We start from the raw sequence: 27,247 nt of genomic DNA, 5'->3' as shown, positions 1-27,247 counted from the left end.
TACAACACCTTGCTGTTTCTTAAACAGTGAGCTCTTCCTCGTCAATTAGCCCTGATCAGTTAGCGTGGGGAGATAATATCATGGCTGACATGGAGGGTCTGCCTCTCCCTAAGTATGCACAGGTGACCCCCACCCACTCTGCTGATGCCTCAGGGATCGTGGCCTGAGCCTGTTGTTATGCACCCATTAGCCGTAACAACATGGAGGATAAACCTGCCACTCAGCTGCAGACAGAATTTAAACACATTCACACCAATTACAGCGGATTGCCCAGCACGGCCTGAAGGTATATTAGTTTGTGTGCGAGGGAAGTAAATACGTAACAACAGCTCACTCGTGTTAAGGGTGAACACACTCAGAAAGGTATGTGGAAGTCAGAAAACGCTAGCTGTTTGAACATACATATGTATTTATTTAGATTCAACAAGAAGAGCCAGAGATATTTACCTTGAGGTGGAACCACTTCTTCGCCTACATAAACGAATATTTCAAACATCAGCACGAACAAAGCGCGTGAATATATACACCTCTGGAACACGTTTCCTCTGTAGTGCTAAAAATGGATCGAGAGGTCAGGGTGAATGACCCCTGAGAGAAGAACCTCTTCCTTTTAGAATAGGGAAAAACTATTTATAAAACGGGACTCTTCCTCAGCTATAAATACCATTAATTATCGTCAAGGTTTGATCTGATCTCTTAAAGATTTGTACTTGATACATTTGATGTATGACAAAGAAAAAGACTGTAGTTAGTGGATGTTTGTATTATTTAGTATACGCACTGAAATAACAACCTGATGTCATTGCTATGCCATAGCTCGATTTAATTATGTGTCATGTTGCTGTGAAAATACACCACATGAAGTGTCACCATTGTTAAAAGAGGTGTAGTACAACACAGTGAATTTTAATGACCGCTTCCATTAATCAGAAGAGACTAAATATTTCTCAGACAGGATGTCCGGAGCATAAACTGCTCTCCCATGCTGCGAAAACAAGGCGCCATGTGTAACACGGACCCTGAGATTACCTCCACTCTGACCAGGCCAGGAAACCGGGTCGCGGCCCTCTGATGCCCCGCTTCCAGGTGAGCAACTGGTGCTGCCGGGAGCCAATGTATGCTCTATGTGGAAGTGGGAAAAACCAACAGAGGTAACACTGAATGAACGGCAACGCTGTGGTGATTGAAAACACGTCTGAAAAATGTATTTGTTCTTTAATTTCAATATAAAATCCAATCGTTTCCTTTGAGCTGATTTTGATTTAGAAAGTAAACTACATGAAATAAACAAAATTAATTATGAAAACATATAAAGTAAGTGTCATTGAATGTTTTCCAAAATCTAGAAACAATTCAAATAATAAATACAAGAGAGGATGATTCTATTTGCGAAATTTATTTGTCAAAAGTGCAAAAAAAAGTATAAAAAACACCTTCAGTATATACATAAACTTTAAAATATTGACTGTACAATACTTATTATCACAAAATTAATTAATATCCCTGCAAAAGGACGAAAAAAAGTTCAGTGTTTGAAATGGTCTATGGCTTATTCTTACACAGATACAGTACAACAGCTTTCTCCAAAGTGGCATTTAAAAAAAAATCATCAGTCAGGGGGCCTAGAAGGACAGGCTAGTAGTGACAAGTAGAATAAAAAACATATTTGTTCAAATTTAGCTACAGAGATTTGAGGTCAGGTCGAGTGTCCTTGCAGCAGGAGGTTAAGAGTTGTTGTAGCTACAATAATACACAGCTGTGCTGGCGTCTGACAGCACCGATGATATGAGGCTTTCAGGTCCCTGCATGCCGGCCTCGTGTGTCCCGTACGGCAAGCCTGGCATGTCCCCGCGTGCCGAAGAGGAGCTCAAATACTGCTCGAACTCGCTGCGGTCCACCTCGGCCAGCAGCTCGGAGTGCTGCATCTGCTCCACGCTGTCTACTGAGTGAGGGTGGGAGTCAGGAGGGGGGGAGAGCTGCCCTGCCCCACCAGGGTGCCGCTTGGCCTGGCTGGGACTGCAGTGCTGGGTGTAGTACATGGCCAGAGGGTTAGGGCATCCCATGTAGGAAGGGGGCTGCTCTGGAGCTGAGGAGGGGTGTCTGGGGTTGCCATGGTGGTTAGAGTGAGGGTCCTGGGACTGGTACTCTGCCGCCTGGGAGTGGTAAGCATACGCAGGCATCATGTGGCAGTCCTCTTGTGAATGTGAAGGGAAGAACATGAGGTCTGACTCCACAGCGTCCAGAGGAGAGGTGTCAGGCGTAGGGAGGCTGTAGCTCTCATAAGAGGGGCCCCCAAGACCCTGAGCATCTCGGTAGTGGCTGAGCTGCTGCGGGGGAAGCTGGAAGCCGTGCTCGTGGTAGCCCAGGCCAAGATTCTCCACGCACAGCCTGCCGTCCCCTGACATGGACGGGCCCTGATGATCGGACACGCCGTGGACAAGAAAGCCAGAGTCCAGCCTCTTAATCCTCTTCACCTGCTTCCGCCGCCGGGGCCGGTACTTGTAGTTGGGGTGGTCCTGCATGTGCTGGACCCTCAGCCGCTCAGCCTCCTCCACAAAGGGCTGCTTCTCCGTCACAGGAAGGGCTTTCCATGATTTCCCTGCAGGTCAAGAGGAGAGTGCACATCAATGATATGTCAGCAGATACTGTACAGTCTGGCCATGCACACTAAAATAGCTTGTTGCCATTTCAGGGGGCAGGGATAGGTTTTTGAGGTTAAATGTGGAGCTTAACTCAGTCCCTTTTAATAACATGGGGACATCACCTGCTGCCATAACAACCACTGCACTCATTGAGAAATAATTGTTGTTTGAGTGGAATATCCATAAAAGTTGACATAAAACTCAAATAACGAATCCTAAATTACAAAAGCCAATAGGAATAATAACACTCAACTTGAAGATATCTGGCACATATCACGAGATTGATGGAATAAAAGTGACTTACCCAGCATTTTGCTCAGCTCCGCGTTGTGCAGGTCCGGGTTTTGCTGCGCCAGTCTCTTGCGCTCATCCTTCGCCCACACCATAAACGCGTTCATGGGCCGTCGGATCCGCGGTTCAGTCTTGCCGCCGCGGTTCTGGCTCCCGGAGCTGGATGCGCACGGCTCACTTTTCACTTTGGTGTCCCCGAGAGGACTGTGGGGGTCGGCCCACTGGCATTGTCCCATTCCAGGCATCATGACTGACATCGTACACCTTGCCTGGGTCTGATCGTCGCTGGCGTAACCCGCATCGGGACTACTCATCTCTGTCCAGATGGGAGGATTTGGAGAGCCACCGGGCAGCAGCACACTACAACTGAAAACAACCTACAGAAAAACTATACAAGGGTTTTTGTTTTGCGTTTGAGTTTGAAAGTAATTAGTCCCATCCATCAAGCACTTCCAGGAGTCGCATGGACTGAACTGTACCGAGTTCTCTGCGCTGGATGTGAAGGCTGCTGCGCTATAAACTCACAGGCAGCCAATCACCATGGGGTGGGAGTGCCCACTACAAAGGTGTAAAAAAGTTGGAGTAGCCCGCCTTCGACCCTTGTCTGAGGCGCAGAGACCCTTTAAGGAGAGACGCAGTGAGATTTCAAACAAATGCAAAACCCGAAAAACAAGTAATTAGATTAATATGATTTTGATAGCACGAAACTATATATTACTATGCTTTAGTGCATAGTTAAAAAAAAATGAAAAGTGCATGATTTTACTCCATGATCGAAAACAGGTGTGACTGATAAAACCCACAATAACGTTTTATTTGGTCCATTTTCAATTCTCCCCCGTGTATTAGACTGACACTAATATTCAGACAACAACCCACTTGGTCGTCAGTATGTGTATTGTGGGGTGACTGTGTTAAAATCTTGCATATCTTGTTTACGCGTGGACATAATGGCCCCCTCATTCGCAACTTTTACGCACTGATCGTCTCGATGGAGACGTTCTTTGATTTCAGTCTAATGAGAGGCGCAGATAAAAGACGGCAATAGAGGATTAAGACAACCTAAGAGTCAAATCAATAAGAGGAGAGAAAGCTTAAATAGACACCCATTACATAGTTAAGTGACGAAGCCTACGTTCAAATGTCAGTTTGGATACACGGTATTTCCCCAACTAGACGTCAGTCTGGGATGCTAATGAACAAAACAAACAGCTGACTGATTAAGTTGACTGATTTAAATTACCTTTCAGTATCAAATGTATGAAGAAAACAGACAGTCTGGAAAAAAAGCCCACATATCTTTCTCTATAGGAATATGAGAATACAGGGACATGGTTGGAATAGTGCCATGTGATGATTAAACATTTAAAATAATCATAAATTCGTTTTATGTGGTCAGCTATTATGCAGCTCACATAAATCGTTAAGGTGCATTTCACCTAAAATATCTAAACTAGTATGTCTCAATACAATGATTTTACTTTCTTAACTTTATTGTATAGGCTACTTTATTAAGTTAAAAAGTTTAAAATAAGGATATTTAACTTTACAAAAATGCATTTGGTCTCAACAAATATGTTTTACTGAGTCTACATAAGGTGACATTTAAATTTGAGTTTAGGATGAACCTTTTGGACTTTTCATATTTCATGCAATATTTGTGGGTAAAATCCGCCATTAGTTAGAATTTAAACTTGGTTATCTCTATGAAAGACATGATCAAGCAACAGAAAGGTGTTAGAATGTGTTTTCTTGGTTTTGCACGGTGACATGAGAGGGAAAGGTTAAAGCAACCTGTTGCAACTCAAATAGACGTGTATGTTTATGTGGCAGAGAATGAAGCCCTGTTTATGGCCAGAAACCCAAACATCACCCACAGTCTGATGCAGGTTCTTATCAGAGCCAGCAGACCTCAACCTGCCATCTTTCCTCGGCGCGTTCCCATCTCGTTGTGGGTAACGGTCCCTGTGACACTTCTAAAGGGGTTGACAGAAATATGAGAGATGCTTATGCAACCTTTTTGTGGCCCCATGCAGACACCAGCGGGGACTCCAGAGCATGCTGGGTGACCCTCTGGGGGTTTGTGGGAGGGTGTTTTGGATGGAGGTCCAGGATCTGGACTATAATACTGTCATCGTCTATTTTATCGCTGATGACCTGATAAGGTTTTTCCCCCTCCGATCCTCAGAGAGTGGAGAAAGAGAGACTGTGTGTTTGCATGTGTGTGTGTTGACATGGGCGTGGGTATGAGTGTGCCCGGGCCACCTCTCTCTCCCTCTCGCTGTGTGGGAGGGAGAAATCCTGGCTTTTGATGGAAGAAGTCATAAAGTCTGGAGTCGTAGCCACATTTCCTCTACAAGGTGAGGTTCAGAGTCAACCCAGAGGAGTGGAGGGGAGAGGGGACACGCCTCAGCCCCCCCTCATCCTCTCTCCATTCCTCCCCCTGTCCCTTCACTGAGTCCCCCACCCCGTGCCTGGGGAGTCTGGGGATGGGTGGGGGCCAGGGCTCCCGACGCCAGCCTCTGGACTCTCCGCTCAGGGAGAGGTCACTTGGCTTGCTTACACAATGGCATTATCTCAGTTCCAGCCTCGGCTACTGCAGCGGTGAGCACTTCCTGTCCCTCTGCAAGCACTTCCTGTCCTTGGCGTAGCAGCACAAACTGTCCGCCTTCCAAGTGAGTTCTGAAACGCAGTTAAGCTGCTGGTCGCCAGTCTCGCTGTATTAATGTCTGTGGGTGGCTTTCTTGGGAATTGCACAATGTGTTTGCTGGCTCCTTTGTGCCGAGCAGCGAGGCAGCGGTGTTAGTTTAAATCACAGGGACGGAAGGTATATATATGTTAGCACTCTGCACTGATCCCCTGAGCCGCTGGAGCTGCAGAGGCCTGAGCTGGACAAAGCCACATATGGGCAAAGTGTTCTGAGTTTAAACAATACTAATTAGCAGCAAATGGATGGGTTTATCACCGGGTTCTTCAATCTTACACTTATGTAAGGAAGTACATTTTTAAAGTAGTCAATTAAGAGATACTGTATAATTCATTTGAGCTGTTTATCATAGAAAAAGGCCAAACATTTACACATGTCACTTGAGTACTGACATTTACTTACTCATTTCTATTTACTCTTATCATCTTATTAAGGTGCTATTGATTATATTTCAGCAACTTATTACCACCAGGCAGCAACATCCGGTACTGAAAAATAAATTCAACATGGAAGTACCAAAAAATTGGTTCCTCAAAAGACAATTTTAGGCTGGCTCCAAAAGCGTGCCCATCTGCATTGACCCCCCATGGTAAAATGCAGAAGAAGTGAACGCTTTTTCAGCATGGTAAACAAGTTTTCAGTCTTTGGCTAAGTTCCCTGTTCAAAACGGCTGTTATTTCCAACGACGATAAGAGCAGTGAACCAAAACTAAAATGTTGTGTGCCCGAAAACCAAAACAATGTGGTATAAAATGCTAAGAAAATAAACCAAAATGTGGTTCTCTATAGTCAATAAAAAGGGTTAAAGGACAAACTTGTCCTATGTTTTTTGAAATCATGGTTAGTTGCCTCCTTACAAACCCTAGTCACATGTATCGAAAATAAATTAGAAGCCATCCACTCAGTGTGTAGACATTTGTGATTATCTAGGGTGAGATAGTGATTGTTTAGATTACCTGATTAGACTCTGACTTCCTCCAACACCTGCTCTAGAGAGCGGGAGGTGTTTCAGGATGGGGGGAAGGGTCTTCGACAGTACGAGAGAATGAGCAAAGGAGGGGAGCACATAACAGGTGCGCAGGAGAGGAAGGAGGAGAGAAACATCTTTTCTATTGATTCTGTAAATAGAAATAACACATTTTCCTGAAGACAGAATACTTTTGACACTAATATGCTCACTTGGGTATTAAAAACGAATTTAAATTCTGGTGTCAGCTGTCAGTCAAACTCTTAAGAACAGTACTGGGGAGGAAACATTTAATGTCTGACTGTAAAGATGGCTTTTTTGATATCATGGAGTGATTTTGAGTGACATGAAATCACGTTGTGATAGAGATATGAGAGATCATCTACAGGTAGTGGTGGTTAAATGATGCTCGCAAGCAGGATGTGAGAGTCTGTTTAGTCATGTTTGTTTCCCGGGGTCTCTCTTTGGTCACTGAAATTGGGGACTTGAAAAAAACAAGACAGAAACTGAGTGCGTCATTCCCTGTAACTGACATTTACACATAGATGTATTAATGTGTTATTAGTGGTACAGTTTTCGGGAATACTTGTGTTTATAGTGCCGGTTCACTCCACTTTGACCAAAGAGGACATTTTGATATCTTCACCCTGTACCCCAGCACAGCATACCATCCGGCCCCCGCCTCATGAAGATGCTCTGATGATAAAACTATTTATTGTTTGTCTCTGCGGCTCAGTTTGGAGATGAGCGCATCCGCCTTATCTTCTCGTCTCGCCCCTCATTCTCTGTCTAAACCAAAGCCCCCCGGTCTGAGAGAAATCTTAAATATGCCTTTAGTCATGCTAACATGAGGATGTTTGGAAACTTTTCACGACAAGTTGTGGTGACCCCTGGGTTCTCTCGCTGCCAGGGGTCAGCCAACAATAAAACGGAAGCAACAAGTAAAATAATCAAAGTCTCTTTCCTGAGAACATCTATGTGCTGTGCTTTCAGTCAGGCGACTTGAAGGATACGGTTGTACAAAATAATAATGTCAAGGATAGTGTGTTAGGCCTTGAATCAGTGGCATGAGACGTGTGAAGAGGCCTTTGCATGTACAATAGCCAAAAGCTAATACAAACCTTTTTTAAGTTCATACAAAAGAAAATCAGTATTTCAGCTGGACTGCTCCTAAATAATGAAACAATAAGGAACTTACCACTCTTGATGTTAAGCTAAGCTACATTGTTAAAGGGGGCCGCCTCACATTTAGCTTACAGACAGAAAAGTGGTATTTAATAGTAAAGAGTCTTTCTTTTTACGAGTATAGTAAGTCAATGGCAAGCAGGAGGTCATTCTGTAAACTCTGATGGATTTTTGCAATAGTAAATAGTGTGTTTTCCTTATAAATTAGATTAAAGGGGACCTATCATGCAAAATGCACTTTGTGATGTCTTTTATACATAAATATGTGTCCCCGGTGCGTCGGGGAACTCACGCAGCGTCAGAAAATAAAACCCTCTCTCTTTTCCTCCGTACCCAAATCTTTTTTAAAAACGGGTGTACAACGAGCGGATACAGATTTTCTGCCGATCTGACGTCAAATCGGCTGCGGTCCCACAGAAAGTTGCTATCAGAAACAATGCCTGACGTGTTTTGGAAGTAATCTTGTCTAATCTCATTAGCAAGCCTCGCTAACACTCAGAGCTAACCTGTACTGAAGAGCACATGTGTTTTAAAAAGCAGGAAATAAAAAAAAAGGAACTCACCTTGTGATAAACCCGCAAGAGAAAAAGCATTTGAGCTCCATACTGTTTCAGAAATAATCCTTGATAATTCTGATTCTATTAGCTCCGCCTCCGTTTCAAGCTAAGGACCCAAAATCTGCGTTTCTCTAACAGAAACAGCAAAAGAGGGGTATGAGCAGTTTGAGGCATGCTACAATGGGTGAACTGTTTGGTATTTTAAGCAAAAAACTTCACAGACATGTTTCGTATAGGTATGGCCCTACAATATATTTTTTCCAATATAGCATAATAGGTCCACTTTAAGTTAACCTGGGGGTTTATATAATACCTATAAAATGTTTAATAAGGAACCCATCATTATATTTTCAGCCATTACTCTGGTGTGTGTTTGTGTATATATATATATATATATATACATATATATATATATGTCTTTATAGCTTTGTTTTAATAACCAGACTTTTCCTTCAACTCCAGTGTTTACACTCTTTTGTAACTGAGCTCTGATTTTTTTTTATTCCAACTCCACAGGGAGAAAGATATCTAATAATAGANAAAACGCATTTTAATGGCCAAACTAACTTTAAAATAGGCATTTTACACCGAGAATAAAACGAAGTTCGGCCATGTTTTTTTTTTCTGCAGGGAGAAATGTGAAGATCACGTGACATAGACGCCAGCCATTGGAATGAATGGTGAAAAAAAACTTAGGGATCTTACAATTTCAGAGGCGTTTTTGTAGAAATACTACGTCCTACGTTGTGGACCAACGTAGTTATTACACGTTTTTTTTTTAGACTGGGTTGGTTATTCAACCCTGAGTGTATACCATCAGCAAAAAAAGCAGTGAAAAGCAAGAGATAGAGCATTTCAAATCATAATTCACAATGTATATTTACAATGTATTGAATGGAAGAGTGCTCTGGCATCCAGAAAGCATTATGCAAATACATTGAACAGAATAAAGTAAGGAAACGTACATTTTTAATTCAAGACATAGTTGAATGTGAATCCTAGAGGTAATATTCGCCATCACGATTCCACCTCCCTGCTACAAAGAATCACACGGATGATGTTGACTCTGACTGCCTGTCACAGCTTGTTGCTTTCCACAACAAACCGGAAACAAACAACTCTCTGACAATGACAGCTGGAACAAATACTTGAGACATCCATGGAGGGCCTTAGGGAAAACTAATTATCACATTTCTGAACTCATCACTGTTCTCTTGTATTTCCATTTCTTTCTCATAGTTAAGTTAGTAGATTGGAAAGATGTCAGATATATTTTTAGGTCCTTTGAGATAATGGCATGGCCTGACTAAAATACATGATGAATGCAATTTAATCTGAGATTTGTTTGACTTCTTACAAAAAGAGAAAGGGTCAGTTCAGAGATCAGATTCAAAAAGCAAAAAACAAGAGTGTCGACTTCAAAGTAACGCCTAACGCCTGAAACATATTTCAGAATACTGTTTAGCTGTAAAACTAAAGAGGTGTTGCTGTTTTTAAATCTACTATCATAGTGAATTATTTAGCATAGCAGGCAGCTGTTTTCCGTGAAAAATGCCAAGGAAACAACAAGGTACACTGGCATGAGAGCTTGGTGTAGAAAAAATGTGACAAAAAATATTGCAATTTTAAAAACAATGTTTGCAGTTTTCCATCATCCATATGATTGTTTCCACGAAAGCCTTTTCATTCTCCTCTTCACATGGGCATTCGTCTCAAGGGTCAGCTTGACCAAATTGGTTTGGAATAGAAATCTCGAGTGAAACCTGTCAACAGTTGATCTGATTTACCTGAGGACATATCCAGGTTTTTCTCCTTCCTGAAATGATGTTATACTGCAGGGCCTGTGGTCCTTTCTGTCTCCCCTCTCACCTAGACAGCGACCGGCTAGAAAAGAAGAGAAGCATTTAATAAGCCAGATAAGAAAATTGAAGAGGAGTCAGTGGAAACCTCTGTGGCTCTGAGATAAAACTCTTTAGTGTGTAACTCTACTTCACAGTACAGAGCAAAAAAAAATACACTTCAGAGCCTCAACTCATTATAAGACTTTTAAAAACTCCCAAAGTAGGTGTAATTACTTCTATTAAATCATGCTTTGGACTTTTCAAATGGGAAACATGATAACCAGTGAAAGTACTGCACGTTTGAGTAGTAAAGTACCTCAAGGGACACAAGGTTGCTGATTTACTAAATGTGTTTTGGAAGGCTGCATTTTCTCTTTTGCAGAAGGCTGCAACCATATTGGATTCAAGATTATACACATACAGTAGACTAGGATTGCTGACAGTTTATAGGTGCTTACACACGTGTGATAAGAGGAAAAAATTCACACGCCTGCCTATATGTTCCAGCAGTAGATCACAGTAAGTCGTCTCATCAGGGAACAGGGTCCATTTAAGATGCAATTCCACTTCAGCTACAATATGTTTGATTTATTGCACGGCTTAGAGACACAGACTTCTGTATATTGAATTTGTTTTATAGCTGTGTCATACATATAATGTGGACAGGGATGGATATTCCTCCTCCCCTGCAATCACCATCTACCATATTTCCACTGTCCTATCTTCAACCTCAGCTGCAGTGGATAATCTAACTCCACCTTATGTGCTGTGCAATGGAAAAGGGGAAGTAAGAGAATGTATTGAATTTGATTAGTTTTCCTCTTCCTATGAGTGTTGGAAGATGGTATACAGTGCATGTGACCACACAGCTGTGAGCTATTTACATTTTATATATAATTTATTCGTCAGAGTTTGATGAATGGAGGATTTTTATGTATTGATAAAAACATGGAAATTCCACATGACAAGTTATTTTCTGATATTTTGAGCTCAATATATTTAATCTGTATTGGTTTCTGACGATAAAAGAGATAAAATCCAATGGCCAGAATGTTAAAATACTCTAAGAGGAATTCCTGCATGATGAAAAACTAGGATACTGCAAAAAATACACATAGAGTAGGATATATTTTTACTTTTGTATCTAGGGTTCGGGCTCCTCAAAAGGGTCATTGGATTATAGAAAATAAGACATTTGCGGATATTTTTTTTGCATTCTTTGCTTAAAAAAATTCAACCATTAAAATGAGTGTAAAGTGCATCTTTTCCCAGAGCATAAAATGGAAATACTCAAATAAAGTACATAAGTACAGAACAATATAAGTTTGTTTGACACTGTTAATGAGGTTAATTTGCACTAACGCCAGTGATATGTCTGATTTGTTTAAATCATAAACTCTGAATATAACGGTTTAAATTAAACACTGCTGCCCCCTGGTGGATGCAAGCAGTACTGAGCCTCATGTGTGCGTCAGGAAAGGTGAAGTTGCTGATGTGTAAATTGTGGTTTTCCAGATGTTTAATTGAATACTTCAGTACCTTGGCGCACAGAACATATTCCCATCTGCACATGACCATCGGTTTAAAAGGAATGCATCTCAAAACAGACAACTGCGCAGTCTGGAGAAAATACCTTGCAATATTTATTTATTTTTATTTATGGATGATCTCTTATGGGATTTTTTTGGAGCTTATGTATTCCACTCAAATCATCGCAGTGTCAGATCATCAGTACCCAAACACATGGAATCTTAATATAATCTGTGGATTTAAATGTCTGGCAGCCTCAGTCCTGCAGAAGCCATTGCTGTAAACAGGAGGCGCACAGTGTGTTCTGCCGTTAATGCACGGGTCGCAGAAAATTATTTTCACACTTGAAGGAAACGCATGCGCGCAGAAGAGAAACCAACCAGTTTGTATCAAGTCGAGGCTGACGGATGTGATCGAGGCAAAAAAATCTCCTGCATTCTGGCATTCATGGTGACACAGTGAGTAGACATTCAGATTCAACTTTTGGAATGATTACACCCTCGCATTTGTGCATTTTTTAATACAATAGACTGGATAAATGATGCAGTTGGGCTGGAGCATCTTTAAGTGAATATTCCAGGCATCTTTTTCCATTTGTGCGTGTTGTGGTGTGTATTTAAATAATAATAACGATGTTTAAACATAATGTAGATATGTTGCTCTCTGCCTGGCCAGAAAACCATCTGACTGTAAAATTATCAGCTTTTCTCATCAAATAATGTAATTATGTTTCTATAAATGGCTGCACACTGCTTGCTTTAGGGGATTGCTTCGAATCGAACATCATGCATGAGTGTGTATGAGTGTGTGTGTGTGTGCATCCTCCCGAAGATGCGACTGATGGATGCGATTGCGGCGGTCCAAGAGTAACGCCTTGTCGCTATCATTACTGCTCATCCCTCACAGACTGAGAGAGAGGAGGACAGAGAAAGGCGGCTGTTGCTCATGACAATTTGTTTTTTTGTTGCATTCAGCATGAACCATCAAACCGGTAGGACATCTCGAGCTTTCAACTGCGATATATGCACCTTAAACGCACCATACGCCTAATTTCTTGATCGGGAAATGTCGATTTATTGAGGATGCATTGCACAGAAGTTGACCCCACTCGTCATGATCATGAAGTGTTCGTGCGTACACATGTTACCACTTTCCTTTACAGGATTATCTGGCCTTTCATTGCTTATTTAATCAGGTTTAAGACAGATCCAGGCCTCCTGTCATATCTTAATCTCTTGTGATGTCTTGGATGTTTGTGTGCGTAATGCGCCAGCTTGATGCGGTAAAAAAAAAAAAACCTCAATGTGGTCTCCATGTCTTCTTCTCTTCGCAGTCCATGGGCTCGGAGCGGGTGGAGATGCGTAAGAGACAGATGCAGGTTCATCAGGAAGCAGCTGCCAGTGTCCTCCAAGCGCGCCACAGAATGGGAAACACCCCCACCAACGCCTCTAACGCCTGCTGCTTCTGCTGGTGCTGCTGCTGTAGCTGCTCCTGGTAAAGACCCTGCCTCACACTGGGAGATATGTGGGGGAAAAGGCCCATTTACTGTATTTTGGGTAGCCTTTAATAATACATCTACCCCACACAAATATTAACTGAGAGATAATTGGAGACAGTATATGTTGAAAAAGGCTATCTTTATAAAAAATGAGAATACCCTTTGTTTAGATGATGCAGTTGCTGTCTAATATTCTTGAATAATTCTAAGTCCTGTTTCAAACGGGGGAATCAAATGCAAAATAATCTAAAGAATAGCCAAAACATAATTATATTCATCAATATGGACTACAGGGAATTAATAGACAACAATTTGATAGTTTAATAATTGATTAATTAAACATTGGCTATAATTGCTGCTTTTTATATTTTAAATTGTATTAATGTTAATACATATCTTTGAGTTTTGGACTTGGTGGTTGTACAAAACAAGTCTTTTCTTAACGATAAACAGCCATTTATAGACATAATGATCAATCAATGAATTGTAAGAAAAGTAATTTATTGTAGAATAGTTTTAAAAATATGATACACGGCGTAGGCTAACTGGTATAATAATTGACATTCATCGATATGTAGGTTTTGAAGTCTTAATCATTGAAGACTAAGGTAATTTTTCATCATATCAGTGTATCCCTTATGGCCTTTGCCAAATGATGGATCACACATCATACACAATAATATCAGCTGTACTAGGGTTTGATCCATTACAATCCTATAAAAGAATATAGATTTTAACTCGAAAGATAGCTGTTTTGAAAAATGTTTTGTTCTTAGACATACATTTCCTGTCATGCCTGCCATACTTAAATGTTTTCTAATGTGTGGGCTTTAGAAGTTTTATTTACTTTGAAAATATGTTCAACTTTATATTCATGCAATCCAAAGGGTGCGTTGTTTAGAAGTATACTGCAGGAGACAAACCCTATCCAAGTAAGGTATCCTTCATATAAAATCTTGTCACTTCAACATGTTTGCAAACAGACTTGTATGTTGTTGTTTTTTGAAGTCCAGTGGAAAACCACACATGAGACCTGTGACACACTAAATGTAACTGGACAGAGCATCAGCAAACTGCATCATTTTACTAAGATGTCCCTCCTGGCCTCATTAAACAGTACCAGCTCAGTGGAGACAACTTCCTCTGCCTCCATCCTCCCACCCATTCAATAACACCATCCCACACCACCATCCCAGAAAAACAGGAACACAGTGGTCCTGTGACCCACGCTGGATCTCATTGGACGGAGGCCTCAGGGGGTTATAACATGTTTTGAATTGTCCAACGTACACTTGTGCTTCCTCTGAGGACAGCCAACCTGTTGTGTGCCGTGTTAAATCACTCCACTGGGGATGAGTAATATATCAATTCCATCTGATTGTTGCACAGCTACAAACAGGTTACCAGAGGGGGGGGGGGGGGGGGGGGGGTTCACAGCAGACTCTTATCTGAGCCAATTAGTGTACAGCCAGATGCTACATCAGGTGATGGGAACATTTTAATTACGCATAGGTAATCCCTACAGGACGATGTGGACAGTTTATCATTTTAATATTTACGCAAAGGTTCCCAGCAGAGCTTCCTGAATCTACTGTAGGTGTTCTTTTATTTCAAATGTCGCACAAACAAAATGCAGTACCTCAAGTATGGTATACCAGGCCTGCAGTAAATATACAAAATGGAGATATACTATTGTATTGCTAGCCAAGTTATTCTTCCTGGCAACTGCAGCGATAACTCCCATCCGAGAAATAGTCCATACAGTGCGATAAAAAAAACAATCTCATTTTTACTTTACAGTTTTTGTATGGAGTTAACAAATACAATATTTTGTGATACCTGTCTGACGTTTAAAGTTGATAATTGGCATTTTTTTTGGTATATTGGGACAAAGCCATGCCAGCTGTAAACCCTTTTCCCAGTATTTAAAGTGGACCTATCATGCTATATTTGAATAATATATTGTAGGGCATACCTATATAAAACATGTCTGTGAAGGTTTTTTTTCAAAATACCAAACAGATCATGCATTTTAGCCATGCCTCATTTCGCTCTATTTGCTCTATTCCAGCCCTGTCTTTGCAAGGGCTGATTCTGTGGCAAATGAGCTGCAGCTGACCACGCCCCCCTGCAAAGGATGGGGGCGAGGCACGAGCGTCATGTTACCATGCTGTTACCATGCTGTTACCATGCTGTTACCATGCCACGGCAACCTCTCATTCCCCTGATTGGTGGAGAGTTGCCCATATAGGCGGAGTTCCCCATTTCTGACATCAGAACAATTCAAATCTGGATCAGTCTGTATCAGCTCCGTTGCAGCCAACTTTTTAGAGATTTGGGTATGGAGGAAAAGAGAGAGGGTTGTGTTTTCTGACACTTGGTGAGTTCCCTGACACACCGGGGACACATATTCATGTATAAAAGACGTACAAAAGTGCATTTTGCATGATAGGTCCCCTTTAAGCTAATCTAAGCTAACTATCTGCTAACTGTGCCTTTATATTTGATGTACAGATATGAGAGTTGTATCAATCTTTTTATCTATTTCTTGGCGAGAAAATTATTATAGGTATTTAAAATGGCACACTTTTCCTAGGAAGAGGAATGCAATGCTACATTTTACAATCATATTTCAGATGCGCGTCAAATGTTGCTGTAGCACAATCTGATAGTGAGATCATTTAAAAAACATGTGTCCAGTCACATAGCTTGTACAATGAACTGCTAGAAATAGCCTACTGAGCTTTGACAGGTATGATTTCACAGAACTGTATTATTTTTAGTAAGGTAGGCTGACATTAAAGGACTCAAGAGTTATTTAAATGTTGGCTGCAGTTTCAAAACTGGATGTCAAGCTATTTATGGCCTTATTTTCTGTTTTGTTTTTCCAGTTTGACCGTTAGGAGTGAGGACGAGACAATACAGAGGTCCACTTTTGAGCGCAGGACAGAGGGAACCAACAATTGTGAAGAAAGGTAATGGTTAAACACTGTGAACCTTTTGTGTGAGAGAGAATGAAATAACAGTGAACCAACAGATCTATTATTTTATGTTTTAGCCCGAAGCCCACTCTGGAAGACGCTCGCTCCTGGCCCATGTCGTTTGAAAAGGTGATGAAGAGTGCAGCGGGCCGCGGCTGCTTCAGGCAGTTCCTGAGGACGGAGTTCAGCGAGGAGAACATGATGTTCTGGTTCGCCTGCGAGGAGCTCAAAAAGGAGACCAACAAGACTGTGGTGGAGGAGAAAGTCCGTCAGATATACGAGGACTTCATCTCAATCCTGTCCCCTAAAGAGGTGAGTTGGTGTGGCTACAGCGATTATAGTGCAGAAATGTTTTGAAAGCGTTATTGTTTAACTTTAGTGGAACAACAGAAAAATAAATCATCAACTAATGAAAACATCTTAAATGTTCTGTTAAGATTTTGGGAGTGTTGGTCGAGGAATAAAAAGCTAATTTAAAGACATTATCTAAACTAACTGTTATTTTCTTGATTAATAACCTTGTGTTAATTTGTTTTGTCCATACCAGGTCAGACATTTGGAAAATAAATCCTCTTATTACTTCCCAGAACACAAGACAGCTTATTAAATCACTTATTTGTCTCATCAATGGTTATAAATGGGAAATAGCACTTATCTGAAAAGCTTTGTTTTTGTTGCTCTGCACATATACATACATTTCTTTTGCAGTATAAAGTGTATACAGGGGATGTATCGAGCAGTGCACATATTTTAAATTCAGTTCAAAACTAGTTTGGTAGGAGTGTTCTTGGAGTCAGTAAAACCCAATTTATGTTTCCCCTCCTTAATGTGACAACAAGCACTAAGTTGGGTATATTTAATTTGATGTTCTGGAGGAGACAGGCTTTTCTGCCTTGTTGGCAAAAAAAGAAACAGGTTGTTGCTCATAAATGCTAGTGACTGATGCAATAGAAAATAGTTTCATTTTTAAGGAGCTAGGCAGTAACAGTGCGTATACACCCTGAATTTTCTGTTAATCAACTATAAGATAAATCTGTTCAATCAATCATGTTAGCTCTAAATCGTGTGCTTCAATCTTTTACCTGCTCATCTTCTCCAGGTCAGTTTGGACTCACGTGTTCGAGAAGTGATAAACCGCAACATGCTGGAGGCCACCTCGCACACGTTCGACGACGCGCAGCAGCAGATCTACACGCTGATGCAGAGAGACTCATACCCTCGCTACATGAACTCAACTGCGTACACAGATCTGCTGAAGAGCCTGGAGGAGCCTCCCCCGGAGCCATAGACCCACCACTGACACACACTTAGCTTTTGAAAATGGCGCATGCGTCCCACCCGAAGGAGTTCTGTGTTCCTGTTGGAGTACCGCTATTTAGAGAAAGACAGACAGGAAAATGACCACTTCTTAAAACCGGTCGTCACCCAGCTGTTAAGTGCGGTTTATTTACCCATGATTAGCTTACCAAAATACTCGGAGCAAACAAGAACAAATGCTTCAGCATCAGTTACTTGTTAGAAAACATATCTATATTTTTATATATTCCCTAGCTTGACATTGCACTTTTCTACCTTGTTTAATGAGGGAAAGCATGCATCTGTGAGCACTGCATTTGTATTTAGGTATATTGTGAGCCTTAATGCATATCCAGTTCTTATAGAAACTACTAGGTTTTATTTAACAGTAACTTATGAAGAAGGAAAGTGCCTTGGAATAAGATCTTCTACACTAGCACCTTTGGTCTAACGTGGATGGTGCGACAATGACTTCATATGTTGGTGCTTTCAGCTCTTCTCAAAGAAAAAAAGTTTATACAACTCGATGAGCTGAGAACCGGAAATAGATCTTGTCTGTGTGTTTCAATACTGTGATATTAGTCATATTATGTTTAATTTAAACAAACTGAAATACATGACCATGACCACTGATATATTTGTGTATTTTAAAAGATATTTGTGCAAAATAGATATTTTAATTCTCACAAATTAAATAAAGCACAATCGTATGTTGTTTTTTGCAGTTGTGTGTTTTCAACATATGGCACTATAAATTACAAGAAATAATTCCTATGTGGATAAGGCTGCCTTCAAAAAAAAAGTTTTCTCTGAAAATGCTTTGTTAAGATTTCTTTAACAAATTATGGGTGCAAAAACATGAACTGTCGATTATTGTTTTTACATAATTGTTTAGCCTTTAAGACAACTCCAAAAACACCAACATAGCATATTTAAAATATATTTATATTTTTAAAAAGCAAATCTGGAGGCGTTTTTATCTAGTGCATTTGTTATATTTCTTTATCAACTAATAACTTGCTTCAGCACTACTACACTAAAGCTTCATTGATAAAAAAAAAAGAACATTTAACAATAAGCCATTTATTGTGAGATATTAGGAATTAAACCATAAAGTAGCCCTAGTTATTCCAGTACATGTGTTTCCTGCAGGAGATGGCTTGTCTTAATGGCATAGCTTTACAATCAAGCAACTAAAGTTACTCTAACACTGAGGGTTGTGTGTGGCACCAGGTCAGGATACAGCATTGTTTTTCGTTATCAGTCTCTCCCGGGTTAACATGGAGCCCCAGTCCGGTACGGCTCTATGAGTAGCAGCGTGGTTTATTGTCAAGTAGAAAGTGGTTCAGGGAGTCCGAGGAGTCAAACCCGAAGGACTCTGACGGTGCTGTGCAGCTCCAAGATCATTCATCGCCGATGGCTGGAAGCTGCTTCTCTATGAATCGTTTCACATCCACCATTTCCTGCACACATACAGAATCAAATTAAATATATTCAGTATAGAACCGGAGCCTCTGAGTAGAATGTGGCTTTCCCCACACTGACCTCTGGACAGGCGCTGTGAGGTAGACCCCGATACGACTTGAAGGTGATGTTGGCTGGATTAACGAGGCTCTTCATCTTCTCTGCTGTCTGGCTGCCAAACATAAAGGGAACCACGGGGTCGGCGTCCCCGTGGCACTGAAGGACGTGCATGTTCTTGTTAGGACAATTGGCAGATGCCTTTGAACAGAAGAGATTAATAATATTGTTATCATCTTATTATGAAAGATGTTGGGATATTCCTAGTACAATTAAACTACTATAAAATTAACTACTGGGGTATTTCACCTTTGTTTTTGAGCAATTAAAAGAAGTGGGGAACTTCAATCATTTTACATTAACATTTCTCTAATGCTGTATTTGCATCCAACGCAAAGCAAATTTGACTTTGGGATTACTAAACTAAAGGATGTCATGAATAACTTCAACATGATCCCATTTTCTAAAAAGTCTGAATTCATGCTGTGATCAAGACAACAAGCAAACAAAATGATTGTTTCGGGAAAGCTGTTCACATTGATCAGGGATATACTGACATTATAGCTGCACCAAAAGCCGCCTTGTCTAAATTAGGCATAAATACAGCAGCAACAATATTATTTATTGTTTTGCGCTTTGTGTGAACCGACCAAAAGCTTCTGTTGTCGTGTTTATTGAATCACTGAAAACCTCTAAATGAATCTTTGTCTACCTGAGGGAAGGAGTTGCGCAGAGGGAGCCAGCAGCTGAGAGCGACCACTCCGGCTAGCTTCTGCTGAGTCGTCAAAGCCGTGTAGAGTGACAACGCTCCACCCTGGAAAGAAGAAAACAACACACAAAATAATCTTAGTTGTGTCGCTTGTGAATTGGCATCATAATAGGAGAGGATGGAGAACATTAATAGGTTCCTTTAGATTTCATTGAGTTCTAGTGCTGTTAATCCCTCTGTGATCCATAAATCTATTACGTTTTATATGAACCTCATTAGATTTACTGAGGGGTAAAGGGGTAACATACCAGGATTTTTTTCGCCAAAAAAAAAAAATATCACCACAATGGCCTAAATAGTTTTGTATTAAAAGTTAATATAATATTAATAATCTGACTACTGAGACCCCTACATATTTATATATAGTATCACCCCTTTAAACATGTACATTTTAGAGAAAGTAGCACATTCTTGACATCGGGGGTTACAAATATTCCATTTATTAAACTGTGCAAGTTAAAATATATATTTTTCAAGACTCTGCAGCTTAAGTACGTGCAATAAATGACAAAACATAAATGCAATTATGTGAGAATATCTTCTGAATGTGTTTTATTGAATACATTATATGCATAACCAGTGAGTTATTAAGTGTTATGTAACGCATCATCTGCGTACATGCCACACTTACCTGTGAAAATCCACCCAGGAGAATTCGGTGTGAAGGAATTCCATTCTTCACTTCTTGGTCTATCAAGGCTTTAACTGTGGATACATTAACAAAAACACTTGCTTCATACCGCCATCCGTTAACAAGCTCTTATGCAACTCAAAGAAAATAGCAGCACATTCCTAACGATTTATTATAAAATGAAATTGAAAGACTTACTGTTCTCTGACGCTCTTTTTATACCAGCCTCATCTTCATTTGCATCTGGGTTCAATCCATAGATATCAAACCTACACATGAGAGAAATCATGTGAGGCTCATTGTGTATGTGAAGATGGCACCCATATGTTCAAATACTCTGACACTTACCAAGATGGCATGGACATTCTCATGTTCAAAGAAACTGGCATGGTGGGACTGTAAACAATGGAGAAAAGTAACATCAGTTTGGCTTAACATCATTTAACATGACAACAATTCTCTGGCAAACGATAGTAAACAAGGTGATTTTTACACCATTTATAATAGTGGATGATAAGACATTCAGGATTGTGCAATGTTATAGATGCTGTATAAACTTACGCATGTGGACAGATGTATTTCACATGTGGTATCCTGATGCCAGCAAAACCTTCTGCCCAGCCATGTCTGTCAAATGGGACAAAATTAAACTAGTTTGACTAAAAGTATTTATGAGTGACCAGCAACAGTATTGTTGCACAACAAGAGTACAAAAAAAGGATGTCTTCACATACCCTGTATCACCAAGTCCATGCAGGAATATCACCTGTAAAGAAACCGAGTTAGAATAAGTTAAGGCATGTCAGAACGTGATGGCATTTTTACATGTAACCAGTTGAGTAGTTATTGGAACCCACAGTTGCTCTAGGTTGAACTTCAACTAGCTTAGCGTTAGCAAATGTTCCCTGGTTAACTCACCGCCGCAGTAGCTTTCCGGGCAGCAGGCACAATGGCAGGTAAAGGCGCTGACATGCTATTGCCGCACATACAGCGCTGAGGCAGCTGATATGAAGAGACAAGTTAGCTAATGCGTAAGCTAATAACGATATCCCCTCCTGTCAATCTGTGTCGAGCTTTGTCCGGTTCTGGCTGTCAAACAACAAACAGTTTAGGGGCAAATCTCGAACCCAGGATGAAAGTCAAGGTACCGCCGCCTCGTATTTCTATTGGCAGTGATACATTTATTTCAACAAGTTGAATTTTGTTGAAAATAATACACCGCCGAATTACACTACTCACCACTTGCACTGACATGCGTTGTAGACCCGCCCCCCTCCACTTCGTGATTGGCTGTCAGCAGCAGTTTCTTTCAGATTTAGAGCACCGATTGATTAGTAGAAATGTCAGTCAATGCTACTTAAATAAAGGTTAATTCGAATAGAAATAACAACAAACCACATCTCGACAACTCAGAAATATATACAGTTTGTTAAGATTACAAAACAATACAAGCATCATATTTGAACAATATTAAATGGTGATATAAACATTTAACAAGCAAACACGTCGTGACCTTTGACACAATTGTTAGGGCTTAAATGTGTTGTTTTATTTGTTCTGTTTACCCATTCAACTTTAAACAAGTATGTATTCTCTACCCCTATGTTACCAATATGTAGTGACATTCACCAACCATAAAATACCGCTTAAAATGCTTTACGGCACAACTGTTTATGTAGCACATTTTGACTGTTGCCCTTTTATTTTGAAATTTGGATTTCCCACGTGAAGCCCTTCCGCTCAAGTCAGTCACATGACCTGTATGTCCTTGGTTTGGCAACTAATGACATGTGAGGAAAAGAAACATGTCTTTTCCTAAAAAACCTGGTAAAGCGTTAGATATTTTGAAAAATCTCCCGCGGATAACTTTAGCAAACTTGCGGCCTGAGCCAGGATCTATAAAGGCGGTACGTTTTAATGTTCAATCAGTATTTAGGCTATATGTTGCAGCTGCTCTAGCTAACGCAGCTAGTTAGCTGGTTTTGGCAGTGGCGATGAATGCTAATATGTCAGTTGTTTTGATAGGATGATACATTTGCTAGCTAGCTAAAACCCTTGCATTTCTTTTTTAATTGTAGGATAAACGTCTGGGCAGAGGACAGCATGGTGGCAACAGAAGCGGCCGAGGACATAAAGGACAGCGACAGAGAGGCAACCGGCCTCGGCTGGGATTTGAAGGGGGTCACACTCCTTTTTATCTCTCCATTCCAAAATATGGCTACAATGAAGGACACAGGTAAACAAGTTACAGTCAAGGTTTTCATAGATCATAGATTTTATGTCATTGAAATGCGTCTGTAAAGAATTGTATCTGTTACACCACAAATTTCTCTCACAAGGATTCATAACTAGATGCAGTTCTTTATATGGATAATCATAGTAGTGCATCTGGTAGAAATGCATATTTATACCCCCAAATCCTACACATGTCCAGTATTAATGTGGTATAAATGTTGTTGCTGCTCAATGCTACAATTATACAGAATGTGTTGCATGGATTATTTGTTGTACTAATTGTTATTTGTGTCAAGATTCAGATTATCTTAAATCATTTCAACCAATAAATGTCATATTTGTGTGTCTTCCACAGTCTGCGTCCTCAGTACCAACCTCTGTCATTGAAACGACTGCAGTACCTGATTGATCTGGGCCGTGTGGACCCCTCCCAGCCCATAGACCTGACCCAGCTAGTGAACGGCAGAGGGGTAACAATCCAGCCTCTGAAGAGGGACTATGGAGTCCAGCTTGTTGATGAGGTAATGTCTCATTGAGCATTGAGTTGTTTGCTCCAAACATTAATAAAAAGACACATAGGCAGCTGTTTTCTCTCCTCCAATGTTTAAATTGGAGGAGACACTTATCAGTTACACACTTATCTCTTCAGGTCATAGTATCAATGGGTGGAGCATTATTAGAGAAATCCCAGGGCAACTACTAATTGCCACGTCACAGGACATCCTGCACACACAGCGTTTTTAAACCTAAACTGTCAATGGTATTCCCATCTGTTTCTTTTGTTTGGTTGCCAATGACGGTTTCAGCAAGTCTCCTGTTTACATATCTATTTCAAGTGACAAACAGCTAATAACCTGCCCACACTGATGCGGTACTATACGCAGTGTAAAATCCAATTATGCGAGGGGTATAGCTGTACCATGCATACAGTATTTTCTATACATCAAACACATTCTACACAACTACAAAGAAAGTACCTGATGCTGACAGCAAACCATAGATTTCAGGAGAGAAAAAACATTTAAACTTTTTTTTATAAAACATTGACTCCAATGCAAGTTTGGTAAACAACCACTGCGATGTAAGTCATAAAAGGGTTCAGAGTGTGGCTCTGGATCATCTTGCGCCAGTAGGTGGCACCATATAACAGTAGTGTCAATATCACAGATCAAGATGTTGTTTTTTTCGCCCCATGTCTTTTGTTCCCTGTTCTGCTAGAAGTGCCACATATTAAGTGCTTTTTCTGTTCCAGGGTGCTGACATTTTCGCTGCAAAAATCAACATTGAAGTTCAGAGAGCGTCTGAAGGAGCTATAGCTGCTATTGAGAGGAACGGAGGGGTCATAACGACTGGTTTCTATGACCCTATAAGTCTTGGTAACTAATAAAACAGTCTCTATCCATCCATAATATAACAGGAAGATCGTTTAGATAAAAAGCCTTAACATGTATTCTATTTTCCTGCAGGTATTCTCATCAAGCCTGTACCCTTCTTCTTGCGTGGGCAGCCCATTCCAAAGCGCATGTTACCAGGGCAGGATATGGTTCCCTTTTACACAGATGCTGAAAACAGAGGTTACTTGGCAGACCCGGAGAAAATCCAGCAGGCCCGGCTAGCCCTGGCACAGAAGTATGGATACATTTTGCCAGACATTTCAAAGGATGAACTGTATCACATGCTCGCCATGAGGAAGGATGTTCGACAGATCTTCTTTGGCCTTGCTCCAGGCTGGGTCGTTAACATGTCGGAGAAAAAGATTCTGAAACCAACTGATGAGAAACTTCTGAAGTATTACCGCTCATAAGGAGATATATGATTACATGTATGTACAGTGTCTCATGGCGAAAATCAGAAAATGACTGAGGTTTGGTTGTTGGAAATGTATAAGAAATGTTTGTTTCTATTAAAAAATGTGGAAAAAGATTAAGAAGTCTTGTCTTTAAATTCAATCTTGAACTATATTTTAATTTGTTTTGTCATCTCATTAAAAGGAATTTATCTTTTGACTACTAAGACATGACTACATGAATGAGTGTTTTCTGACGTCCGAAGGCCTTGTGGCAACGGGCTCGTGCGGCATGATGGAAGGAACGTGAACTGTAACAGGTGAGGGGGAAATAAGGAAAATAAGATAACTCAAAGAATGAAAACAGGAAACAGATGCCTGGTGATGTGTTTTACTTGCGAAATGGGTTGCCTCGGCCCTAGAAGGGGAGTTTGAAATTAGTCATAGGCAGCTGTATCCTGGTGTGGACGTTCAAAAGACCCCTCTCCATCCTCTTGGAATACAATCACAGGCAAACACATATACAACTTTTCCCCCGTTAAGACATGAAAATGCCATGGATACTTTGATTTCACTGTAATTAAATCTAGATGTGGTATTTATTACTTTCACCCACCGTCACACTTTCACTGTTTACAGTCTTTTAAAATGACAGCCAGTTTATTGTGATGCAGAATCTCATTAAGATTTTGAGATATTACAATCAACACTTAAGGGCCATTTGCACCCTGCCTGTACCGGAATAGACTCGTAGGTTCGGGACTGGATAATTGTTCCCTTGTGTTTAAACTCCATTACACTCATGTTTATTTTTTGAAGTCAAAATGGCACAGTCGCTATATATAACTTGGTATTTTACGCAGATATTGTCTTAAGGGACGCTGCCATAGAATTTCTGCTGGTATAAAAACACTTTATCAAAGGAAGCATATGTGTGTGTGTGGTGTGTGTGTGTGACCACAAGCATTGTGTTTCTATACAAAGTCCGCTCTGCCAGGCTGGCAGCTCTCAATTATGTAAGAATGAAATTAAAACCGAGTTATTTTAATGAATTTAACTAAGTTATTGTGTTTCATTTTAAATGTGTATTTCATACAGTATTTGTACATTCTTGTAATTTGTTACCATAAGGGAGAAAGGTTAAGCTTTAATGGCTTTGCTTGTGGTTCCCTGAGTGTTTTCCTGAATCTCAAGTATCCAATAAACTACACAAGTAGTGGATACATACACACAGCCGGCCCTGCCAGGAAAACCAGCCCAAATCCTTACAGCATAATACTTTAAATAAATCACGACACAGGAAAGAAACAGCACAATCATTGTTTATGGCAGAACTACAGCGCTTATCTTCAAAGCAGCAGATCCTTTTGAATTTCTATCAGGTCTCAGACGAGCAAAAGAGAGAGAAAGAGTGAGCACAAACATCGACTCTGTGGATGTGTGGCTGCTGAGAGTTTGCACAAAAGAATGAAGCAATCAAATCAAGTATTTCTCTATCAATTACAAGAAAACAAGTCATTCACTTTGGCTCAAAAGATTTGTTTGTCTGTTTTAAGGGCAGGAATTTTATCTTTGGTTTGTGCCTTAATAATCTAATGTCTGAGTCTAACCAGTTCACACTTTTTAATTAAATATCCAGGCATTGCTGATGGAGCTGAGCGGATTGTTTTGGTTATCTGATGGCTTGAATGAGCCGTTTAAGACAGACAGATATCATGGTGTCTCACAGGTGTCAGTCTAGTTCCAGTTAATAATTAAGGCTAATTACAGGCGTCTTTTCTTCTGTCTGTGGAAGTGAGACGTGTGGATCAGGTGTTGGATCAGGATCAGATTTACACATAGGGGGATATTTGGGTCCAAATATGTTGACATAAAAAAATGGCCTGCTGTGGCACTTACATTCAACGCTTGGCTGTCTGAACAATAAAACAACTGGAAGACTCTCAGATAAGACTCTTATCAGCAGAATACAATTCCCCATTTACAAAGAATAGTGCTCTTTCTCTCTGTTTTGCCTCATTAGCCAGTCTGCATGACAGATGCAATACAATTAGAAACAAGTGTGACGACAATTCAAAAGCCAGACTGAAGACTCGATGGATGTTTTCTTTGGAACTGTATATCAAGTGAACATTATTATTCATTTGTAGACTAAAACACTATGTTTACATGTCTGTGGCTAATGATTATTTTCACTTCTGATCAGTCTGTCGAGTGCCTTTGAGAAGAAAGGTCAATGAAATGCCTGTCAAAAGTTCAAAAAGCTATAATTGTCTCTTTAATCCTTGAATATATTAACATTAAAAAAGACACCTCCTTAGAATTTGAACTAATTCTCTTCCTCACACTTTCTCAAGTAACTTTCTCATATTCGTATTTCTATTTATGTCCTCTCAATCACATTTTATCCATGTTCTCTCAGTCATGTAGGCATGTTTGAACATGTGAGCGTTTGCATTTACGAAAAGAAATACAGATTTAGAGTGAAAACAGGGAAAAGCCGAAAACCCTTACATTAAACACAATGTAAATACAAACATTGATCAGCGGTTGATAAATGAATGTCAGATGAATAAAACCCTTAAGTTTGCACACTACCTATGGCCCTACCTGGACCTGCAGGTTTGAGTGTGTGTTTGAAGTCTGCCTGAGCCTAGGCTGTTATCTCTGTTCAGAGGTGGGGGGGGGGGCATCATTGTATTCTGCTAATGAGGCTACATTAAGCCTGTCTACTCTAGGGGGGCATGTAATCCTCTCAGCTGGCCTAACGTAGGGCCGGGCAGGGCGCTGTGTACACAGGGAGTGTGGAGG

The 27,247-nt window shown here is 40.5% G+C and overlaps 4 protein-coding genes across 6 annotated transcripts; 2 read left to right on the top strand and 2 right to left on the bottom strand.

The window, feature by feature from the left end:
- Positions 1-1,380: 1,380 nt before the first annotated feature.
- On the bottom strand, positions 1,381-3,416 carry sox17 (SRY-box transcription factor 17). Its single transcript, XM_010781694.1, has 2 exons — positions 2,947-3,416; positions 1,381-2,599 (listed from the first exon to the last, which is right to left on the bottom strand). The coding sequence occupies exons 1-2, from the start codon at positions 3,245-3,247 to the stop codon at positions 1,725-1,727; spliced, it is 1,176 nt and encodes a 391-aa protein (XP_010779996.1). The 5' UTR covers positions 3,248-3,416; the 3' UTR covers positions 1,381-1,724.
- Positions 3,417-12,062: 8,646 nt separating this feature from the next.
- On the top strand, positions 12,063-18,706 carry LOC104954567 (regulator of G protein signaling 20). Of its 2 annotated transcripts, none has more exons than XM_010781689.1 (5): positions 12,063-12,177; positions 13,053-13,213; positions 16,109-16,192; positions 16,276-16,510; positions 17,298-18,706. In XM_010781689.1, the coding sequence occupies exons 2-5, from the start codon at positions 13,056-13,058 to the stop codon at positions 17,484-17,486; spliced, it is 666 nt and encodes a 221-aa protein (XP_010779991.1). In that variant the 5' UTR covers positions 12,063-12,177; positions 13,053-13,055; the 3' UTR covers positions 17,487-18,706. The 2 variants fall into 2 exon arrangements, with proteins under 2 accessions (XP_010779991.1, XP_010779992.1); XM_010781690.1 differs by lacking the exon at positions 12,063-12,177 and adding an exon at positions 12,552-12,710.
- On the bottom strand, positions 17,822-21,725 carry lypla1 (lysophospholipase 1). Of its 2 annotated transcripts, XM_010781693.1 has the most exons (10): positions 21,655-21,725; positions 21,334-21,504; positions 21,150-21,181; positions 20,977-21,042; positions 20,764-20,811; positions 20,614-20,684; positions 20,416-20,489; positions 19,728-19,829; positions 19,040-19,216; positions 17,822-18,957 (listed from the first exon to the last, which is right to left on the bottom strand). In XM_010781693.1, the coding sequence occupies exons 2-10, from the start codon at positions 21,400-21,402 to the stop codon at positions 18,898-18,900; spliced, it is 699 nt and encodes a 232-aa protein (XP_010779995.1). In that variant the 5' UTR covers positions 21,403-21,504; positions 21,655-21,725; the 3' UTR covers positions 17,822-18,897. The 2 variants fall into 2 exon arrangements, with proteins under 2 accessions (XP_010779995.1, XP_010779994.1); XM_010781692.1 differs by lacking the exon at positions 21,655-21,725 and having other exon boundaries at positions 21,334-21,647.
- Positions 21,726-22,117: 392 nt separating this feature from the next.
- On the top strand, positions 22,118-24,574 carry mrpl15 (mitochondrial ribosomal protein L15). The gene is made up of 5 exons (XM_010781688.1): positions 22,118-22,322; positions 22,494-22,651; positions 23,006-23,171; positions 23,903-24,026; positions 24,117-24,574. Exons 1-5 carry the CDS (start codon positions 22,221-22,223, stop codon positions 24,452-24,454), a joined length of 888 nt encoding a protein of 295 aa, XP_010779990.1. The 5' UTR covers positions 22,118-22,220; the 3' UTR covers positions 24,455-24,574.
- The last annotated feature ends 2,673 nt before the right edge of the window (positions 24,575-27,247 follow it).

The sequence above is a fragment of the Notothenia coriiceps genome, unplaced genomic scaffold (assembly GCF_000735185.1).
Source record: "Notothenia coriiceps isolate Sejong01 unplaced genomic scaffold, NC01 NC01_scaffold00023527, whole genome shotgun sequence".
Taxonomy (NCBI): Eukaryota; Metazoa; Chordata; class Actinopteri; order Perciformes; family Nototheniidae; genus Notothenia; species Notothenia coriiceps.
The sequence above is the reverse complement of the archived record's forward strand: the minus strand, read 5'-3'. Positions and strand labels throughout refer to the sequence as shown.